Below are 23102 nucleotides of genomic sequence, written 5' to 3' on the forward strand. Positions count from 1 at the left end.
AGTATTTGTGATCGAATTACTTAACATACAACTGAACTTAATTACAGAGAAAACATTTAAAGGGGTTAGAAAGGTGTCAAAAACATGCCTGTTATGCTCATTAAATGGTAGCTACAATAATCATATCCCATATGTGTGAATAACTAACTAACTAACTAACTAACTAACTAACTAACTAACTAACTAATACATCCCCAAGGTAGAGGCCTGAGTTCCAGGAAGAAAAATTAGCTCGTAAATAATAGAGTAATTAAAATTAAACTAAAGCACCACCACCGCCTGAGTTTAGGCCCCGCCCCTTCTGTTGCCAAGCACTACGTCATAGGTGTGGACGACTGAGCGATACTGCCAATGTTGGTATCGTACTCGGAGAACGTATCGAAGACACCGACAAATAAAGGTAGGAATACATAAACATTCCAAAGTTTCTAGTTTCCTAATTGTTTACAGAGACAAAATGTGAAGTCGGCATCGACTTTTAAAGTTTTCACCTGGTCCCGCCGCTTGGGTATCGAATTCAGCTCGAAGCAACTTTCTCTCGGTAACAATAAACAAAGAACGATTGTAGTTTTTATGTTTATTAAAAAAACAACAAGCTATCAGCAACTTAAACTTGAAGGTGGTAAAGTTCGATTTAGTTTTTCTTTTCGCCGGTTTCTGAAGAGTTATGTCTTCCTCACGAGAACGTAAACGTTTCTCTCGCGAGAGTTGGAAAAGTGAAACAAGCTTTTTAAGCCATCCATCCATCCATATTCTACCGCTTATTCCCTTTTGGGGTCGCGGGGGGCGCTGGCCTATCTCAGCTACAATCCGGCGGAAGGCGGGGTACACCCTGGACGAGTTGCCATCACAGACAGACAACCACAGACAGACAGACAACATTCACACTCACATTCACACACTTTTTAACCATCCATCCATTTCTACCGCTTATTCCCTTTTTGGGGTGGCCGGGGGTGCTGGCGCCTATCTCAGCTACAATCGGGCGGAAGGCGGGGTACACCCTGGACAAGTCGCCACCTCATCGCAGGGCCAACACAGATAGACAGACAACATTCACACTCACATTCACACACTAGGGCCAATTTAGTGTTGCCAATCAACCTATCCCCAGGTGCATGTCTTTGGAAGTGGGAGGAAGCCGGAGTACCCGGAGGGAACCCACGCATTCACGGGGAGAACATGCAAACTCCACACAGAAAGATCCCGAGCCTGGATTTGAACCCAGGACTGCAGGACCTTCGTATTGTGAGGCAGACGCACTAACCCCTCTGCCACCGTGAAGCCCCTTTTACCCATTTTTCTTAAATACTAAAATACATTTCCTGCCTCACATTGTCAGTAAATTGTCACGAGTAGTTTTGTGACGTCACCATGCAGTCACTGGCATCAGGTTGGCTTTATTCAAAATGTAAACATGCTAAAACATGTAAGACAGGGGCGGAGCACCAAATTCTTGGACCCCCATAATACAGTTTTGGTTTCTATTATAATCTATATATATCACGGGTAATACCATTTAGCGGTCAATTGTACAGAATATGTACTGTATTCTTGAATCTACTAATAAAAGTTTGAATCAATCAAAAAAAAAACAAATTAATTGACAGATCGATTTACATTCCTAAATTTCAAATATATAATGAATGTGTGCTCGGTAAGTTGGCCTTCCGGAAGATAGGTATTGATTTAAAAGGCAAATATTGATTTCACCGACTCCAAACATAGAAAATAGTCATGAATGGCAGACTTTATATGAAGTTTAGCACTTTTAATGAAAAACCCTAAAGGGAAAAGGGGTAGGAAATGGATGGATGCATGGACTTAAAAAGTTACTCAAGTCTGTCTACCCGTCTGTGGCGTAGGCAAAACAAAACTGGTCGAGAAAGGTCATACCAAATACAAACGCCATAGTATATTTGATTACAACAGAAAAAGCTTTCAGCTACAACACGATTGTAGATGCCACAGCAAATACAAACGACACAACACAATAATAAAAAGCCACAACTTAACTTTGAACCACATAGGGTGCGACGGACCAAACAGAAGTAAAAGCTTGAGACAGAGAATTGAAAACAATGTACTAAACGCTAGTATTATTAAAATAAAATTTGAAATAAAAATAAAAAAGTTATTTATGACCGAAAAAATGGTCACGCTTCACTTACATTTCAAACTTTGTTTATTACACCCTCGGCTATTTGGTTCGTGTGTCACCTGTCACTTCTGTTATGTCTTAATGATTCATAACAGATAATGATCCATACCCACTCTCCAAACATACCTGCGATGCTACACAATAAATATGTAATCAAAATCAATAGCAATGTATTACAAAAAATAACATTTATACTTGGACATTAGTTAGGTAGTTACACAGCCAGGCGAAATCTACACCAATAGAACATTTAAAACAGGCTTTCGTCTTATACGCAGAGGGTAGAACGTGCTGATCAAGGTTTTATGCTGCAGATTCCGATCATCTATGAGTGACATCGGCTGATATTAATTCCGATACATTAATTAACTGTACATCATAAAATGTGTTCATAGTGAGTGCTATTGGTAGTTTAACAATATCAAGACAATATTTAAACCATTTCCCTATTCAATTTTATTACATACAATTGTGTGAGCAAAAAAAAAAAAAATACTATCTAGTACTCATTTAAATATTTTGGGTTTTGCCCTCAAAGTTCTCCTGCATCCAGGGAATTATTCCCTAAGTTTGTAAACAAAAACAACCCACAATATATCTTGAGAAATTGAAAATATTGATCTGATCAATCAACCATATACTGATACTACCCTTAATATCAACACAACCAATTGATGGATCGTCCTCCCTTTTAGTTGTTGTGCACTGACTGTGACAATGCTGACACACTTGTTATATTATCCTCTCTAACTCTTTTGATTATGTGATTATTAGTGGTTTATGTATGGAGATACCTAATTAGCTGCTGGACGCTTGTCCTCCAGAGAAGATCGGTGTTTGTGATCAGCATTAAAAAGGCATTAATCGGCGATCACATACCGGTACTTTTTCACAAAAATTGGTCGGTGGTCGATTGGTCTGCACATTCTTACCAAAAAATCAAAGTAGGGCTGCAGCTATTCATTATTAACGTAATGAAGTAATCTATTGGTTGTTTTTTCGATATACTGAGGAATCGGATAAAACACACTTCATAACATCAATGCATATTTTAGGGGAAATTGTTGAAATAAACATTTTTCTTTGCACACTATGCCGATGTTCCATGTGTTTTCAACTCCTTATATGACCTAAGGCAGGGGCCTATTTTCCACTAGGGACCGGTTTAATGTATGCATTATTTTTCATGGACCTGCTTTCTACGTGTGGCAAATAAAAACAGCAAAAAAATGAGCATGAAAAATCAACTCACCATAATGCTTGAATTGCGGGAGCCCTGGGCGTGTTTCTTTGTGACCAGATGGTCCCCGGCACGTTGATGGCATATACTATAAACCTGTGTTTCTTAATCATAGGTCCGCCTAGAATGTAATGTATCTGATTTTTCAGCTGTGGTCCCTATAAGCCACAGTGGTACTTAGTTATAATACCCTTTTCCACCACTTGTGGCAGTAATGACAGTATAAAACAAACAGAAGAAGACTGGCGCGTATGTCATAGAGAAATTTCTTAAGCGCAAACATTATGACTAAATTTTTGAAGCTGTATTTTTATTTGCACTTTATTTTATTGACAGTTTAGTTAAGAAACATTTATTATTAATTCAGTGTATTTATTTTGGAATAACACAATACATATTGTATGTAAATGTATTGTTTATTTAGTTAGTACTTCTTTTTTTTAAATCAGCCTGACCGAAGCCCAAGGTTTATTTGTTAAATGAATAATAATCTTTGTAATCAACACATGCTTTTATGTCATTTGACAAGGTAGTATACTGTAAGTAGGTTAGATATAATTATTGAATATGATCAAATTAAAGAGTAAGATTGCTAATTCTGTGTTAATATTGAAGTGGCCAGAACCCTCTGTAGTGAAAAAGTTGGGTCTTGAGGTTAAAGAGGTTAAGAACTCCTGCTATATACAATGATCCTTTGGCTACAATCTGGCACATTAACATTGTTTATGTTCATTAATGTGCATTGTCCCATGTACAATAACAAATGGCGACTTCCTATCAGGAAGTCTACTAATAATGTTTCTGTGTGGACCGGTGGTAGGGGACCACTCACCTAAGGGGTGCTACTAGTGACAAGCAAAGTATATTTTCTCATCCACTATATTGTTTTACTCACTTTAGTGATGTCAGAGACAATGGGTCGCTCTTCTTCTGTCTCCTCCATTTCCCTGCTTGAGGTCAAAGCTGAGAGTCGTCTGGTCCTCCAAGCTTTCCTCCAGCGAACCCTTACTGTCCCGTTTAGAGACAGGCCTGGCTGGGTAGGAGGAACCTACAAGGATCCTGACCAATACAGGTAACAGTCTCACCACACTGCATTGAGTTGTTACAAATTTTGAACTTCCAGTAACATAATGATCCTAATTTCCATAAAAAGGACGGTAAGATATATTATAAATAGTCTCGGTTTATGTAGTGTTTGGCTAATTTATTTGTAACTTTAAGTGTCTCATATATCATATTGGGGGTTATTAAAATGTGTTACATACTGTATTATTTTGTATTTTTTTCTAGTCTTTATTTGAAGGGACAATGCACAGAAACATTATTGTCAAAGACAGATATGTCCTTTACCAGATTATAGCTAAATAGCTCATTTCCATCTGCATTCCCTTGCTACCTAAATTAAAGGGATACAAAAATCATGCAATAAAATTATGACAATAAAATCATACTATAGCATGTAATCAATTTAAGAAAAGTAATGAAATGCCTTTTCATTTACACATACATAATATACAATACAACCACACCTCATTTACATCATCACACAAAGACAATACATGCTCTTGTTTACATCTGTCATCATTTGTAAAAACAACCATGATTTTAACAGACACACCTCACAATTTACAACAAAAATGCTCTCATGGGTAAATATAACACACATTAAGTTGATGTGTCAAACATAGTGCCCACCTTAGTGACCATGTGAGCAGCTTTGATTGCTCCAAAGCCACTTTTTAACTTCAATTGTAAATGAAGAGTAATCTGTTAGACTTTTCAAGTTTGTTGTTTTGCGTAATGACTACATATATCCGAAAATAACTGAACAGTAGTTCTATACTTCTGCAACCATTTGATTATATGCTTTGAAAGGACAATATTATAGAATTAAAACGTGGTTATAATTTAGAGTAGTCAATGTACAACGGTTATTTTAAAGCTAATAGAAATATTGATTATAGAAAATATCATATCATGTTTATTGTGACCAAAATGTTCATGGCTATCATTATTATCACAGTATTGTTGAATGTGCTCAAAAGTACTTATACTTTAAAATAACTAAAATAAATAAATAGACCCACCGTTAAAAAGCCCACATATTTTGTGTGTTTCTTGTGCTTCATTGATTGAGTGTTCTGCTGGCCATTGTGGCGTCCTACTCTGTTCAGCTGTCCTTGAACGCAAAGTAAAAAAACGCTGTATCATATTCCTCCTAGTATAAATCAATCACTCTTTACTAGGAGAGCACAGTGTGTAAGTCCATTGTGCACAATTGAATAGCAGAGTTGCGCAGATGGCGATGTGTTTGTAAAGGTTTAGATTGGGGTATGTTGTTTCTTTACGAGGAAAGACGTTGGTGTCTCTTGTATTTATGTTAGCATTTAAGCCGTGAGCCAGTGCCAGTCAGTTTGTGAGTTTATCCAAGTGTGGCAATCAATCCCGTTTTTATACACCTAAAACAGGCTTGGCTTGGTTGGTAGAGCGGCCATGCCAGCAACATCCGAATTCCAAGGTTTGATCCCAGCTTCCGCCATCCTAGTCACTGTGTTCTTGCGCAAGACATTGAGACGCTCTGTCACATTCACGTCTTGTTATGTTTGTGCTTATTTCCTGTCAGTGCTCCTATTTTAGTTCCACTTCCTGCATGTCTACTTGAGCGCTCGTTTCCCTCATGGGCAGCCTGGCACACCTGGTTGCAGTTCCCTCCCACCTTTGCCGTTCAACAAATCGACGCCACCTGACTCTCCCTCGCCGCCAACTCCGCCCTCACGTTACTTTTGAACCTTTTAGGAGAGGGGAGGGGGGGCCGTATATAATTCGTCCCTAAAGGGGGAGGAGGGTGGTAGTGTGACGATCTGTCACATTCACGTCCTATGTTTCCTTAGTTTGTGTTTATTTCCTGTCATCGCTTTTATTTTAGTTTCACTTGGTCTACATGAGCGCTCGTTTCCCTTACCTGTCGCTGATTGGCAGCCTGGCACAACTGATTGCAATTGTTTCCAATCTGACTGCTATTTATGCCTTCCTCGCCCTTTAGTCAGGGCTCGATGATTGTTTCCTGTTTCAATGTTCAAAGCATGTGCACTTCCCAGTTTCACTATTTCATTTTGGCATTAAAGTCATGTCGACCTGCTTTACACCTGCCATCTCTGCATCTTGGAGTTCAAGACCAGCAGAACCTGACAGAATCATCGAGCCAAGTACAAAAACCGCAGGAAATGTGGTGAGCTGTCTCGAGGCAACAAATGGCTGCTCGGGGGAAAGCCGCCTACGAGAAGTGTACCCGTTTGGTCTCCATGATGAACAATCTCTGTGGCTTGAGTGCTGCACGGGCTGGTTCTTTGTCCCTGTCGTCTGTTCCGGGGGGCGGCCAGAGTCTGTAGGACCCCAAACCCTCCAAGCTCCCTCAGCCTTTCTTGGGACGTCTGTAATCTGTCCCTTGAGGCAACTTCAGACGCCACCAGCAATCCCAGTGGGCCTGCAAATCCCATGGCGCTGCCTTCTTCGTCTCCAGCAGGCCGTCCCACGGCGCTGCCATCCTCGTCTCCAGTGCTGCTATCTGTTCCAGTCGGCCCATCGTCGGTGCCTGTCCTGAGTCACCTCTGCGACCTCTAGCTTACCTGCCGCACAAGCAGTCATCAGAAGCCCATCAACCAAAAGAGTCGCCGTTCTGTGGTCGCCCGCCTCGCCAAATGCAGCGGCGTTCAACGCAACAACGCCACCTGACTCTGCCTCGCTGGCTGCGGGGACACAAGGCTTGGTGACCGCCGCCAATTCTGTCCTCCACCCTCCGGTGACTTTTGAACCTTTTTTGGGGGGGTGGGAGGAGTCTAGAATTCATCCCTCGGGGGTGCTACTGTGTTGAGTTTATACCAAAATGGATAAATGGATGATACAGCAGAGGATTGGGAGAATGTCATGTGGTCAGATGAAACCAAAATAGAACTTTTTGGTACAAACTCAACTCGTCGTGTTTGGGGGAGGAAGAATACTGAGTTGCATCCCAAGAACACCATACCTACTGTGAAGCATGGGGGTGGAAACATCATGCTTTGGGGCTGTTTTTCTGCAAAGGGGACAGGACGATTGATCCGCGTTAAGGAAAGAATGAATGAGGCCATGTATCGTGAGATTTTGAGCCAAAACCTCCTTCCATCTGTGACAGCTTTGAATGGTTGACCAAATACTTATTTTCCACCATAATTTACAAATAAATTATTTAAAAGTCCTACAATGTGAATTCCTGGATTTTTTTTTTCAAATTCTGTCTCTCACAGTTGAAGTGTACCTATGATGAAAATTACAGACCTCTGTCATCATTTTAAGTGGGAGAACTTGCACAATCGGTGGCTGACTAAATACTTTTTTGCCCCACTGTATATATATATATATATATATATATATATATATATCCATCCATCCATCCATTTTCTACTGCTTATTCCCTTGTGGGGTCGCGGGGGGCGTTGGCGCCTATCTCAGCTACAATTGGGCGGAAGGCGGTTTACACCCTGGACAAGTCGCCACCTCATCGCAGTGTATATATATATATATATATATATATATATATATATATATATATATATATATATATATATATATATATATATATATATAGTCTAAATGTACTTATCTTTACAAAAAAGTCAACACATTTTCTGTATCGCTTCACAAGTGCATCTTCAAGTTGCACCTTAAGTGTCCATTCTCAGTGTTGTAGAACACTTGGTAATTATTTTTTATATATTTTTAGGTATTGCTTAAACTAAAATATTGTATATTATATTGGCTGTAATCCAGTGTGTTTGTTTTTAAAGAAACGTATACAGTATGTATCGAACAAATATGTGCTCTTCTGAAGTCTGAAGTAGTTTACTTACCAGCCATGCAAAAGCAAACCTTTTTTTGACATGTATGTGCTAGGTCAGCCACTGATTTTCATTATTTTTTCCTCTTCATACTTATTTCACTTGCAGTGTTGGTGTCAAACCAAAAGTAAAAGGTCAAGGTCATGCTGAGGCTGAAGATAAAAACTCACCGGACGAGAAGAAGACTGGACTTAAAAACCTCATGAAGCACCTGCCCCGACGTAATAGTCCACGCTCTTCTGCCAACGACGGGAAAAGTTCTTTGGAAAAGGAAGGCAAGCTCAAAGCACCTAATGTCAACCAGCTGTCCGATGTAAGAAAGTGAATCCATCAAATTATAGCCCTCATACATACTTCATACATTAGTCCTTTACTGTGTTATTATTGACAACTTAACATCTGTCATTTTGCACCATTCTTGTCTGGGTATGTCCCTTCTTATAGTGGATACATACTTTAGATCCTGCTCCAGACCCTCAAACTAAAACTGTCCTAGAGATAGGTGATATGGCCTGAAATATAATTATGTATCTCAGCCTCTTTTGATAATGATTTGTCACAATTAGGCCTGTCAAATTATATATTTTTTAAATCAGATCAATACAATTTTGGAATCAAGATTAATCATGATTAATCACAAATAATTACTCGCTTGCATAACTGGAATTATATTAAGAAAAGACCCCAATATTTGTACACAAATGCAACTTTATTGATAGATTGTCATTCATGGAATGTTTTACCTGTCATTTATTTGCACAAAACTTGATAACAGTTTTATCTAAAGTTCTTTCAGGCTGTATTTTGGAGTGAAAGCACACCAGTCGGAGTCTCTTCACTCCTTTTTGTACTGACGTATGCATTGATTTGATCCCATTTACCGTATAGTGGTTAAGGTAAAAGCTTGTACCATCTCCAATAAATTGCATGATTAATCTGAGTGTGTACATCAGGGGTCACCAACCTTTTTAAAACCAAGAGCTACTTCTTGGGTACGGATTAATGCGAAGGGCTACCAGTTTGATACACACTTAAATAAATTGCCGGAAATAGCCAATTTGCTCAATTTACCTTTAATAAATAAATCTATATACATAAAAAAAAATAGTATTTCTGTATGTTATTCCGTTGTACATTTTTTTTCCTTCTACAGAAGGTTTTTTGTAATGAATAAATGATGAAAAAAACACTTAATTGAACGGTTCAAAAGAGGAGAAAACAGGAAAAAAACTGAAAATGAAATTTTGAAACATAGTTTATCTTCAATTTCGACTCTTTAAAATTCAAAATTCAACCGATAAAAAGAAGAGAAAAACTAGCTAATTCTAATCTTTTTGAAAAAATTAAAAAAATTATTTATGGAACATCATTCGTAATTTTTCATGATTAAGATTAATTTTAGAATTTTGATGACATGTTTTAAATAGGTTAAAATCCAATCTGCAATTTTTTAGAATATATAACAAATTGGACCAAGCTCTTTGTTTTTTAGTTGATGCATTCTCGCTCTCAATGCACATTTTTACGAAACCGAAAAGTTAAGTAGGCACTTCTTTCTTTTTCAGATGAGGCTGGAGGTTGGTGGAGTGAGCGGTGCTAGTTAATACAACAAATAACAGAGCATTTAAGCTCATGGAGTCGCAACTTAGCAGGCACTACAACAGAAATAAACATGGCAAACTTATACAAATATACTAGAAAAACATTATCATGTATAGACACATCTGCTGACGTCTCTAATGTTAGCAAATCTCAACGGATCGTTTGGAACAGGGGAAAACTGTTTTTATAAAAATCTCCATGGTTTGAAATAAAATGTTCTGCATATATGAGGACACAGAATAGTCAAGAATGGATACCAATAGACAAGAAATGTGGGTTTTGCATAATATGACACCTATAAATATTGACTCCATCAACTTTTTCCCCACAGGAAGACGTTTTATCTTCTTCCTCTTCATCAGAAGAAGAAAAGAGTGAGAAGAAACAGACCAAACTCAGAAAAAATATCAAGCGAAAGATGTCCAAGTTTTTCAAGATAAAGATAGAAAAGGACAAAGAGAAGATAAAAGAGGGACATGAATCTCTGCCTCATAGGCCTTCCAAACTGAAACTTGACAAAACAGTCGAGTCACCAACACCAAACCTTGTTTCTCCAAGTAAGTTTTTCCATGGCACAAAATAACTACCCAAACCAGTTTTGCAAATCACAAGAACATAAATAGCAGCACTGTGTAATATTAATGTTGCTATTATATTGTATCTATGAACCTGAAGTACAAACATTATTTCTTGTTTTACATTTTTCAATATGTAGTGTATATCAGAGATATTCTACTGAATTGTTTTGGGGGCCACATATTTAAAAGTTGTAGGACCTGGGAGCCGTACCTCTCCTTTTACTATTAGTCTTATTTTGTATATTTTGAAAAACCAGCGTCCTCTATAATAGATATTGGATTTTGGTGTATTTGGTCAGAGTTACAGGAGCGCTTTGCTGTTTTCCAAAAATAAAAATCATCTCTATGACAGCACTCTAGGGTTTTTAAGAATATGCTGCAAAAAGATTTGGTTTTCCAAATTTCGAACTGAACTCAAGGGCATTTATGGTGTCATCCCCAGGGCCTGATTTGGCCCCCGGGCCACTAGTTCAATAGTACTGGTGTATATCGTGTTTGTTTTTGGATTAATTATTATCTGTGAACCTTTTATTAACACAACCAAGTCACCTATCAAGCTGTCAAAAACAATCAAATCCAGACGCTGATAATGGATAAGGTAGGGTTGGGTACTTTTATCCGATATGGATGCCAAATCAGTGTTTCGGAGAAGAAGAAAAAAAGGAAAGCAAAAAAAATTATTTTTTACTTTTACAGAATTGTTCATGCAAGTTGAACAGAATAGTCATTTAAATACTGCAATAATATAAATTAAATAAAGATCTACAAAGCTTGTGCATAGTAGATTGTGTCTCTTAAATGAGCAAAACACATCTGTGTGACAGCGAAGAGTTTTAAAAAAATGGTTTTATTAATTCACACATGTTAGAAGTACAATTTAAATTATTATAATTTCTCAGAAAAGAAGAACAAAGGTTATGGCTACTGGAAATGTTTTTGTTTATTTTATACATTTTGCCTAAAATACGCTTAGAGGCTATAAAATGTGTGATCCAACAACATTACATTACTTTTTATTACTAAAGTAATCAATGGCTACAACCCTTTTATTCATGTAGCGCCCACAATGGGATTTATCAACCCTGAAACTCTGTGCGGCCGCTCAAAGGTACGTGCAAATTGTCGAGGAGGCGGCCAGCGATGCAATGACGAAACGGATATAGACAGTCCGTGGTGCGCATGTATCGACATATGTGGACTGTCAGAATTAAAAAACCTTTGGCCTACTAAAAACTTTGTTTTGTTATAGATCTTACTGATATAGCCCAGAGAAGGTGTCACAGATTATGGTTGTGTGCTCCATGTACCACAACATAACCAAACACCCCACGTTGGAGCATGATGTCATGAATGTGAAGTGAATGAGTGTTTCCATGGTGTTTGTACACGCATAATCCTTGTTGAAATAGGACGGTCTGCACCACGTTTTTTCAGTTTGCACACAGCCACCTGGTACGGTATTTAGCACTTGTTTTTTGTCAACTGAGTCAATAATTGATAATTGAGGTGTCCCAATTCAATATTGAAATCCAATAACTACCTTATTTTTGCCTCAATCCAGTGCAGCTAAATTAATAAAAGGAAATGAGGCACCGATAGCTACTTAGTTTAGATTACTGTTTACATCAGTACTAGTGCCTCTATTGTACCATCCATCATAATGGACTAACAAGCGCAATGTTGTGTGTGTCTAAAAAAATTTACATAGGGTTACTATATTGGAAGCCTTTTGATTCAATGAGTGATGATGAAACACACTTGGCAATGTTTACTAGTGCAATGCTTGTGTTGTAGATCACCCTGCGGACTTCTACAATGAAGTTGCACAGAAGTTGGAAAGGATTGCCACCAGTACAAAAAGATCGAGTCCCACTCCTCATACTTCCTTGGGTAAGCACACACGTACGAGGTCCTCCAATGCATCAAAACCGGAATAATGCACAACAAGGAAACGACCGACTCACCTCAAAGCTACACACTACTAGAGAATGCATCTCAGTGAAAACCTGTTTCTCAAGCTCGGATCACATTACGCTACTACGGATATGAATGGAAAAAAACAGGTTAGAAAAACACATATGAACGCTGGAATACAATTATTGTAGGCGCAAATGACATTACTGAGTTACATTTCACAGAAAGGGAAATTTAACTTGCAAAGTAGACATTTCAACAAAGGGAGGAACTACTAGCAAGATGCAGAAACATTTGCACACACCAACTTTTTAGGAATGTTGCGTTTCAATCATCAGCTTGTCCTTTGCTGTTAATACTGCAGATTACTAACTTTTGTTGTATTGTACTGTCTTACCAGGAGTATAATGGAACTGCACTTTTTTGGAATGTTGTTTATCATTCACAGTCTTTATGTGAGACATATGTTTCTAATGCCTTCTATCTTGTAAATAAACATTTGGAAAAGTCAGCTAACAATAGAGCCAATAGGAGTCGCTCTATTCCGCATATAAAGCGCTCTAAAAACATCCAAAAGTCCCCCATCACAGTTTTTTTATATAGACTAAGTATATATGTAATGTATAGGGTTGTCCGGATACCAATATTTTGGTACCGGTACCAAAATCTATTTTGATACATTTCTAAATAAATGTGACCACAAAAAATTGCATTATTGGCTTTATTTTAACAAAAAATCTTACGGTACATTAAACACATGTTTCTTATTGCAATCGAATAACAATCTTGCCCTTGAGTAAAATAGTGAACATACTAGACAACTTTTCTTTCAGTAATAAGTAAGCAAACAAAGGCTCCTAATTTGGCTGCTGACGTATGCAGTAACATACTGTGTCATTTCTCATTCTGTTTTTTTGTCAAAATTATGCGGGACTAGCTGTAGAACATTATTATTAATCTACTTGTTAATTTACTGTTAATATCTGGTTATTTTCTCTTTTAACATGTTCTATCTACACTTCTGTTAAAATGTAATCATCACTAATTCTTATGTTGTTTGGATACTTTACATTACTTTCGGATGATACCACAACATACACTGGTCATATTCAAAGTCCTCATGTGTCCAGGGACGTATTTACTAAGTTTATAAACATAATAGGAATTAAAAAATAATAATTTTGTGACAATTGTATCTTCCTATGGTGTGTAGTGAAGCATGATTAGCTATTCCTCGTCCTGTAGGGATGATACTTGTATGAAACTTACTTTATTTGTCGCCATGGAGGCGAGGATTAGTGATTTAGAAGTTTCTAAATAACTGCCGACTGCAGATGGATGTTAGCTGCTCGCTAGCTAGCCAGCCATGTCTAAAAGCATCTCTTCCTCAGGGCATTTCAGTGTTATAGCTTTACCTTTATCGTCAGTTTTTAGGCCAAAATGTGTCCGTTCTCCCTTTTCTGTCCACACACCATGTGTGCTTGTAAGTACTCAGTGATTGTGCACTGCTGAACATGCTCCTCCGCTCGTAAAACCATGGGGTTGTACGAGCAAAGGTAAACTAAAGATATTTACCTTTATTGGGATAAGGTAAACATCTGTTCAGTATTTTAACATACCATATTTCCTTGAATTGCCGCCGTGGCGCTAATTAATTTAAAACCTCTTCTCACTTCGGCGCTTACCAAAGGCATGCAGTAAAAATTTGAGTGTGATGTAAGGATACCATCATGAAAAGCACATTTAATTAAAAATTTTTTATTATGGTCTTACCTTTACTTATAAATGAAGTCCATGCCAGCTCTTTCTGATCAAAAGCATCGATAACTTGTTTATAAAAGTCTTCCTTATCTTTCTTCAGTTTTAAAAGTCTCTCTGTCTCTATGTAGATCTTCCGTTATTACCTCCTGCTTTGATTGAAAGTCCAGTTTAGAAAACTGCTATCAGACCGCTGCTATCAGTTAGCTCGGCTCCTCACGTGCGGACAACTCCCCCTCCCGTTCTGCTCCGTGGGTGATCTCTTTATGCCACCGCTGCCACCATGAAGTGTTATTGTATAAATAATACACTGGGTATTTAGGACTGGAACATGCTTTATTTCAGCCCGGTTGTTTACATAGCCAACGAGTAGTAGTGTCACATCCTAAAAGGTCCGTCGTGCAACTCCCGTGTCATAACCGTTCCCAGCACATATCACGTCACTCGTTGTCACTTCTTCTGCAGCCGAGTAGTCGCAAGAAGGATCACTAGCGCCCTCTACCACCAGGAGGCGGGATTCATTTAATGTCTTATATTTGACACACGCAGCTGCGGTGTATTTATAAAACATAGCTGCTTACTGTTCTTTTTTGCATACTGTTCAATAGCTTGGACCTTAAATCCTACTGAATAGCTCTTAATCTTCTTCCCTTTATGCGATTTCACATTACCGGTATTGAAATCAGCCTCCTCCATTTGGAAAATAATGACAGGGCACGTGTCACTCGTGATGTCATGCGCTAATTATTTTGCGAAGCGAGTTTGACCCGGCAGTAATTCAAGGCAGGCGCATACCACAAACCCCGTTTCCATATGAGTTGGGAAATTGTGTTGGATGTAAATATAAATGGAATACAATGATTTGCAAATCCTTTTCAACCCATATTCAATTGAATGCAATACAAAGACAAGATATTTGATGTTCAAACTCATAAACTTTATTTTTTTTCCAAATAATAATTAACTTAGAATTTCATGGCTGCAACACGTGCCAAAGTAGTTGGAAAAGGGCATGTTCACCACTGTGTTACATCACATTTTCTTTTAACAACACTCAAAAAATTGTCACAAGGGCATTTTTACCACTGTGTTTAATGGCCTTTCCTTTGGGAACTGAGGAATCTAATTGTTGAAGCTTTGAAATTGGAATTCTTTACCATTCTTGCTTGATGTACAGCTTAAGTTGTTCAACAGTCCGGGGTCTTGCTGTCGTATTTTACGCTTCATAATGTCCCACACATTTTCGATGGGAGGCATGTCTGGACTGCAGGCGAGCCAGGAAAGTACCCACACTCTTTTACTACGAAGCCACTCTGTTGTAACACGTGGCTTGGCATTGTTTTGCTGAAATAAGCAGGGGCGTCCATGATAACGTTGCTTGGATGACAACATATGTTGTTCCAAAACCTCAATGGACCATTCAGCATTAATGGTGCCTTCACAGATGTGTAAGTTACCCATACCTTGGGCACTAATACACCCCTATACCATCACAGATGCTGGCTTTTGAACTTTGCACCTATAACAATCCGGATGGTTCTTTTCCTCTTTGTTCCGGAGGACACCACGTCCACAGTTTCCAAATATAATTTGAAATGTGGACTCGTCAGACCACAGAACACGTTTCCAATTTGCATCAGTCCATCTTAGATGAGCTCGGGCCCAGCGAAGCCGGCGGCGTTCCTGGGTGTGGTTGATAAATGGCTTTCGCTTTGCGTAGTAGAGTTTTAACTGGCACTTACAGATCACTGTAGTTACTGACAGTGGTTTTATGAAGTATTCCTGAGCCCATGTGGTGATATCCTTTACACACTGATGTCGGTTTTTGATGCAGTACCGCCTGAGGGATCAAAGGTCCGTAATATCATCGCTTACGTGCAGTGATTTCTCCAGATTCGCTGAACCTTTTGATGGTTTTACGGACCGTAGATGGTAAAATTCCTAAATTCCTTGCAATAGCTCGTTGAGAAATGTTGTTCTAAAACTGTTCGACAATTTGCTTACAAATTGGTGACCCTCGCTCCATCCTTGTTTGTGAATTACTTAGCTTTTCATGGAAGCTGCTTTTATACCCAATCATGGCACCCACCTGTTCCCAATTAGCCCGCACACCTGTGGGATGTTCCAAATAAGTGCTTGATGAGCATTTCTTAACTTAATTAGTATTTATTGCCACCTTTCCCAACTTCTTTGTCACGTGTTGCTGGCATCAAAATCTAAAGTTAATGATTATTTGCACACAAAAAAAATGTTTATCAGTTTATCAGTTGTCTTTGTAGCATATTCAACTGAATATGGGTTGAAAAGGATTTGCAAATAATTGTATTCCGGTTATATTTACATCAACACAATTTCCCAAATCATATGGTTTGTATATAACCGGCGGCAAATCAAGAAAATACGATAAAAGTTTTTGATTGTGAGGCATAAAGAGCCACAAAATGCAACAGGTCCATCAGACCCTCAAACGTTGACTGAGTAACAACAATATGAACATTGCACAAATGTTAAAATACATTTATTTTGAACATGTCTTCACATGTCTAAAAATATGTTCCTTTCTTTCTTACATAGTTTCCATGAACACAACACATTTGCATCAGCATGAATTCACTGTGAATGATTACTTATTAAGTTGAATGTGTCCATACAATACAGTCCAAAGGTTAGGACACACCTTCTCATTCACAACACAGCTGATGGTCCCAACCCCATTGATAAAGCAAAAAAAAATCCACTAATCAACCCTGATAAGGCACACCTGTGAAGTGAAAACCATTTCAGGTGACTGCCTCTTGAAGCTCATGGAGAGAATGCCAAGAGTGTGCAAAGTATTAATCAGAGCCAAGAGTGGCTATTTTGAAGAAACTAGAATATAAAGCATGTTTTCAGTTATTTCGGTTTTTTTTTTGTAAAGTACATAACTCCACATGTGATCATTCATAGTTTGGATGCCTTCAGTGAAAATCTACAATGTAAATAGTCATGAAAATAAAGAAAATACATTGAATGAGAAGGTGTTTCCAAACATTTGGCCTGTACTGTATATATATTATTTGCACTTTTATTGAAGAATTTACAAGTGAAAATGGATGGCTGGATATGTATGAGTTGCCTCTAACAGCAGCTACACCAAGTAATACTGTACTGGTCAATTGTTGCCAATACGGATACTTTTTACATTGGATTTCTCAAGATCTTTTAATTTTTTCATCATGATTGATTGAAAAAGAATGAAACATATGAAAAAGCTTGAGGGCAAACAGAACAACATCAAACTTGTACATGAGCTACTTTATATAGGTTTTACACTTAATTTTAAATTACTTTGTTTAATCTGAAGTTGTTCTCTCTTTTCACTTTAGATGTGCATGACGACGATTTGATGGTGCAGCAGCTGGTTCAAGTGCTGTCTGTAGAGGGAGATTCTATGAACGATAAGGTAGGTAAATATTCATTGGAATGACCGTTTTGAACGGGCATATAATGACACGAAGCTGCAGCTCATATCAAGTGGGTGAAGATGGTGCCATAGAATAAGCAACACACCTTATCATTGGGTTTGCTTGTTTGTTTTTTAAACTACTGCAAAGTGGCTGTCAGCAAAGAAAAATCCATAAACTAGCCGCATCATTTTATAAACCTCAGGGTTCAAAACGTAGGAAAAAAGTAGCGACTTATAGCCAGGAATTCACGATATGTAAAACGTTGTTGAAGGTTTATTAGAGGGTTTTCTAGGCAGAATAGATCAAATCCTGATTACCTGTATAGTTAACCACCTCTTGCCAGCGGTTTTTTATTAGTTAGAATGCATAAAAAAAGAGGATGTTTCTTGTCTTACATGGCATTGTGATTAGGCCAAATTCCCCCAAAAGTGCAGTTCCTCTTCAACATTGCTGCTTTGATCGTTGTCTTCTCCACCATCATTATTGTTGTTCTCTAACAACTCAACTTGACTATTAGTTCCCACGTTTAACACCTTTTGATACAATCTCTATTGGAATCTCTGCTAATCAATCCAACTTTTATCCAGATCCAAACGGACCCCTTTCTCCGCTCCAGTTTGGCTCGCCTATCGTATAACTCCTTCTCTACACTTCTGGACACAGTCAGTCAGTTAGTAGAAGTTCCAGTCCTCCTTCCAACGCAGAGTCCAACTTTGCAGCGCATGGCTGTCACGATGAAGGTGTCAAGGCAAATCGTGACAGCTACTGGTGCCCAACGCATGCAAGTTTTCGCACAGAACTACATGGAAAACTTTGCCCCCTGGGTGAAGCATCAGGGAGGATGGGTGAGTGCAGAACCCTTTATACCCTATGACCTCAATCATTTATTCCAATGATTCTTCTTCCAGGGTGGAATAAAAATACAAAAACATATGTACACAATTCTGTACAATACGACGTACATCTTCATGTTTCCCGCGCTTAACATGTGCAAGGTCACTATTTTGTTTTTATTGTAAAAGAAAAGGAGAGAAAATGTGTAGTATAATTAATTAACTTACCATTTAGTAGTAGAGTGGAACCTTGATTTACGAGCCCCTATTTACAAATCACTGACGGAATCAAACAATGGCTTGGCGTACGAACTTGCGGACGTTTCATCCACCCATTGTGTGCCTCGCAGCACATCCATTGTGGGCGTGCTGATCAGCTCAGCAGTGCTACATTGTGAGCTTTTTAAGTGTTTTTGGTCTTTATACAACCTTTTTCTTGTTTAGCTTGCTAAATACGAGTCCCAAAAATTAATGGACAAGCTGAAACTGTCAGGAAGTATGTACAGTCAATAAATTGTAGATAGCCTGTTCAATCATGAAAAAAACCCCATTAAGTAGGAAATCAGTCTTCCAAGAGTAAACAATCCTTTGAAATAATTCTGAATCCGGACAGTGAGCCCGATCATCCCTCAAATGTAATCCCGTGTTCCTTATTCCACATGCCTGGTATTTTGCTAGCTCACTAAAAAAAGGATTAACTTTCGTTTGTCAGCCCTCTTCGTCGATAAATTCCTGCTTCACGAGCTCCTCCGCATCAACCTTGTGAGAGCTAGCAACCTTGCCGTGTCTTACTACACTGTAGATGGCGGCTCCATTTTTGAATGTCTCAAAGTACCAATGGCTGACATCTAAATGTGTCGCCTAGGCTGAGAACTCTGTGTCCAAACAAGCAGCAGCTTTTCAACTTTGTCCAGAACTTGTCGGTGCAACAATTGGTCACTGATTTTTTCCTGGACTCCTATTGAGGGAGCAAAACTGAGCAAATGTTGTATAGAAAAACAGAAAAAAAGAGCAGGCAACAGAGCACAAATCCAGCTTTTGCTTACTGATTATTAGTACCGTAATTACATTTACAGCACTTTCAGATGGATTCTGAAATTAACATGTATAGTGGTCCCTCAACTTACGAGTACCCCGATTATTTTGACATACAAGCGGTCTGAGGTTTTTGTTATGCTGGAAGTTGCGAGGATACATTTGAGTTACAAGCTTCTCGGTCGTGAGTTAGCATAGCTAATGCCACAGTGAACCCCGTAAGATGTGCCCTAAAACATGTGGTTTGAGTTGCTGGCATAACTTTGTTTCCGTAAAGTTATGTTTTTTGAGGGGGCGAAGCACCGATTAAATTTATATCAGTTAATTTTTAATGGGCGACACTAACTTGAGATATAAGTGTTTTGAACTATGAGCTCATTCATGGAACCAATAAGTTGCGGTACTACTCAAGTTTATCTTATAAATCCCACTAAAGTTGTTGTTTTATTTCAACCTCAGGAAAATGTGGCAGAAATGAGGGATCCCATGGAATATGACTGAGTTCTCCAGGAGTTTGAGAACACAAGGAAGCTTTGGTGGTATCGATTTTCTATTACTGTGAATTCCTAGTCAAATCAATTCACAAAATGCTTAAATGAAGGATGGATTATGAGGTGAGAGGGCACTCTCATTACGAACGAACGCGTAAAATGCTTAGAATGTGTGGCTGCCTAGAGATGCTTGATCCACATATTGTCTCTCCAGTTTCTATTCAAGCAGGTGTTTAATATTCACAGTATTAATAACAGTACAGTATAGTAGTTTTAGCAAAACAGTGCCACTGTGAAGTCATTTTACAACTGCATAATGTTTTTATATTGTGTGATGGATAACATGTATTAAATTATTCCATGTGTACAGTGTGCACGGTTGCACTCAAAATTATTCAAACAGCCGTGCTTTTAAAAGTGTATACAGTTCAGGCCAAAAGTTTGGACACACCTTCTCCTCATTCATTGAGTTTTCTTTTATTTTCATGACTATATTGTAGATTGTCACTGAAGGCATCCATTAGTTATGTACTTAAACAACAAAAGATGAAATAACTGAAAACATGTTTTATATTCTAGTTCCTTCAAAATAAACACCATTTGTTCTGATTACTGCTTTGCACACTCTTGACATTCTCTCGATGAGCTTCAAGCACACCTATGAAGTGAAAACCATTTCAGTTGACTACCACTTGAAGCTCATTGAGAGAATGCCGAGAGTGTGCAAAGCAGTAATCAGAGCAAAGGGTGGCTATTTTGAAAAAACTAGAATATAAAACATGTTTTTGTTAGAAAACGCATTGAATGAGGGGAAGGTGTGTCCAAACTTTTGGCCTGTACTGTACATGTTCGTTTTTTATTCTAACTACTGATACTTTAAATCAGATTTACAAAAAGTGCTTGAATTAATTTGAGTGCTGCTCTATGATTCTTATAGAATAAGGGACTTTTGGTATTTGAAGGTGGTGCTCTTTAAAACACACCATTACATATGAAATTTTTTCTGTGAATATATTTATACATATATTTATATAATTGCAAAGTTGCAAAACAGAGGGTGACAACTGACGAGAGAAAGTGCTACAATGTTATATATACAGTATATTTATTTACAGAAACAATAATGTTCAAGAACATGGCAGCCAAAATACTGACAGCATGAAGTCTGCTTTGTTTCATGGGACAATCAATCTACTGTGTAAGTTATTTGTGTCATGGACTGTTTACACATGATGCGCGCAAAATAGTTGGCGTCTCTTGACTTGTAGAGTGGACAAATGATACAAAAAATGTTTTTTCTATGATGTGCTTTTATAAAAATGTGTCCAAACAATGTGCTTAAAATGCCTCTTTTTTCACTTAAACTCAACTAAGACAATAGAATTGCAGTGGATTTTGTTAAATTGACCGCATTTATGTTGACAACTCTTCAAGTCACGTATAAAGGGAAAGGTGATGAGAATTTTAAGGACTCACAGACCTGTAGGGCCCACACACGGCCCCCAGTAGCTGTTATGACAAAATGATTATGCATACACTAAACTAATATATATTGATATGAATGAATCGTGATTAAAACAAATACACAAGTCTTACACTATTCTAGTTTTTATAATTTTATTAACCCCCTTAAAAAATGGTTTGGTGAACACCACGACTCGTTCTTCCCATGTTTCTTCCTCATCGGAATCATATTAGCCCTGGCCAACTGCAGAAGGTTTAGAATGCCCCCCCCAAAAAGCAGAAGTCTGGACACGAGAAAATAATTGAGAAGGAGGCCATGAGTAGGATGAGCAGAGTACTTAAACAAGTTGAAAAACGTATTCGGGTGTTTCCATTTAGTGATCAATTGTGCGGAATATGTACTGTTTTCGAAAGTCACGTGACCGATTACAAGCTGTTTCGGTCACGTGACCGATACGCGAACTGCGTCGCACTGACGACTGCGCGCCAAACTGTGTTTATAAGGAAGCGCATCTGTCAACGAGATGCTGCTGCCAACATAATCGCCGCACTTCTGTTGTTGGTCATTTGTAATTGATCATCGTCGGAGATCAGTTCCGCCGTGTGGGAATATTTTGATCATATATCGGGAAAAAAAGGTATTTGTCTTCATTTCCTTGTCGTTTCATCCCGTTCTCTCAAAGTTAGTAGGTCTGTAACGGTACGTATTTTTATGTTGAACCGTTTTGGTAGCTCAGTTGGTAGAGTGGAGGGCTGTAAATGCTTGTGCTGAGTTCTTTAGGGCACTGGTTCTCAACCTTTTTTCAGTGATGTACCCCCTGTGAATTTTTTTTTAGATCAAGTACCCCTTAATCAGAGCAGAGCATTTTTGGTTGGAAAAAAGAGATAAAGAAGTAAAATACAGCACTATGTCATCAGTTTCTGATTTATTAAATTGTATAACAGTGCAAAATATTGCTCATTTGTAGTGGTCTTTCTTGAACTATTTGGAAAAAAAAGTTATAAAAGTAACTAAAAACTTGTTGAAAAATAAACAAGTGATTCAATTATAAATAAAGATTTCTACACATAGAAGTAATCATCAACTTAAAAGTACCCTCTTTGGGGATTCTAATAGACATCCGGATTCATGAACTTAATTCTAAACTTTTCTTCACAAAAAAAGAAATCTCTAACATCAATATTTATGGAACATGTCCATAAAGAATCAAGCTGTCAACACTGTTGTATTTTTTCTCACAGTTTATGAACTTACACTCATATTTTGTTGAAGAATTATTCAATAAATATACTCATAAAGGATTTTTGAATTGTTTCTATTTTTAGAGTATTTTCAAAAAAATCTCACGTACCCCTTGGCATACCTTCAAGTACCCCCAGGGGTACGCGTACCCCCATTTGAGAACCACTCCCTTAAGGCACTGGTTCAAATCCAGCTCGGTGGATCAGTCATTACGTTTCTACCATGAATTGATTAACGTGGACCCCGACTTAAACAAGTTGAAAAACTTATCTGGGTGTTACCATTTAGTGGTCAATTGTACGGCAAAATAAAAAACTATAAATTATATACTGTATATATATATATATATATATATATATATATATATATATATATATATATACTGTATATACAGTATATATATATGATATGTGTGTGTATGTATATATGAGGTAGATCACTTCGACTTGGTCATTTATTAAGT

At 37.9% G+C, this 23102-nt stretch overlaps 1 protein-coding gene across 2 annotated transcripts; it reads left to right on the top strand.

Annotated features, from left to right (window-relative positions):
* The first annotated feature begins 288 nt into the window (after window positions 1-288).
* On the top strand, window positions 289-21265 carry bcl2l12 (BCL2 like 12). Of its 2 annotated transcripts, XM_061884224.1 has the most exons (8): window positions 289-400; window positions 4302-4473; window positions 8384-8588; window positions 10209-10434; window positions 12250-12345; window positions 17493-17569; window positions 18161-18418; window positions 19901-21265. In XM_061884224.1, exons 1-8 carry the CDS (start codon window positions 352-354, stop codon window positions 19940-19942), a joined length of 1125 nt encoding a protein of 374 aa, XP_061740208.1. In that variant the 5' UTR covers window positions 289-351; the 3' UTR covers window positions 19943-21265. The 2 variants fall into 2 exon arrangements, with proteins under 2 accessions (XP_061740208.1, XP_061740209.1); XM_061884225.1 differs by lacking the exon at window positions 12250-12345.
* The last annotated feature ends 1837 nt before the right edge of the window (window positions 21266-23102 follow it).

This window comes from Nerophis ophidion, linkage group LG23, assembly GCF_033978795.1.
Source record: "Nerophis ophidion isolate RoL-2023_Sa linkage group LG23, RoL_Noph_v1.0, whole genome shotgun sequence".
NCBI classification, from domain to species: domain Eukaryota; kingdom Metazoa; phylum Chordata; class Actinopteri; order Syngnathiformes; family Syngnathidae; genus Nerophis; species Nerophis ophidion.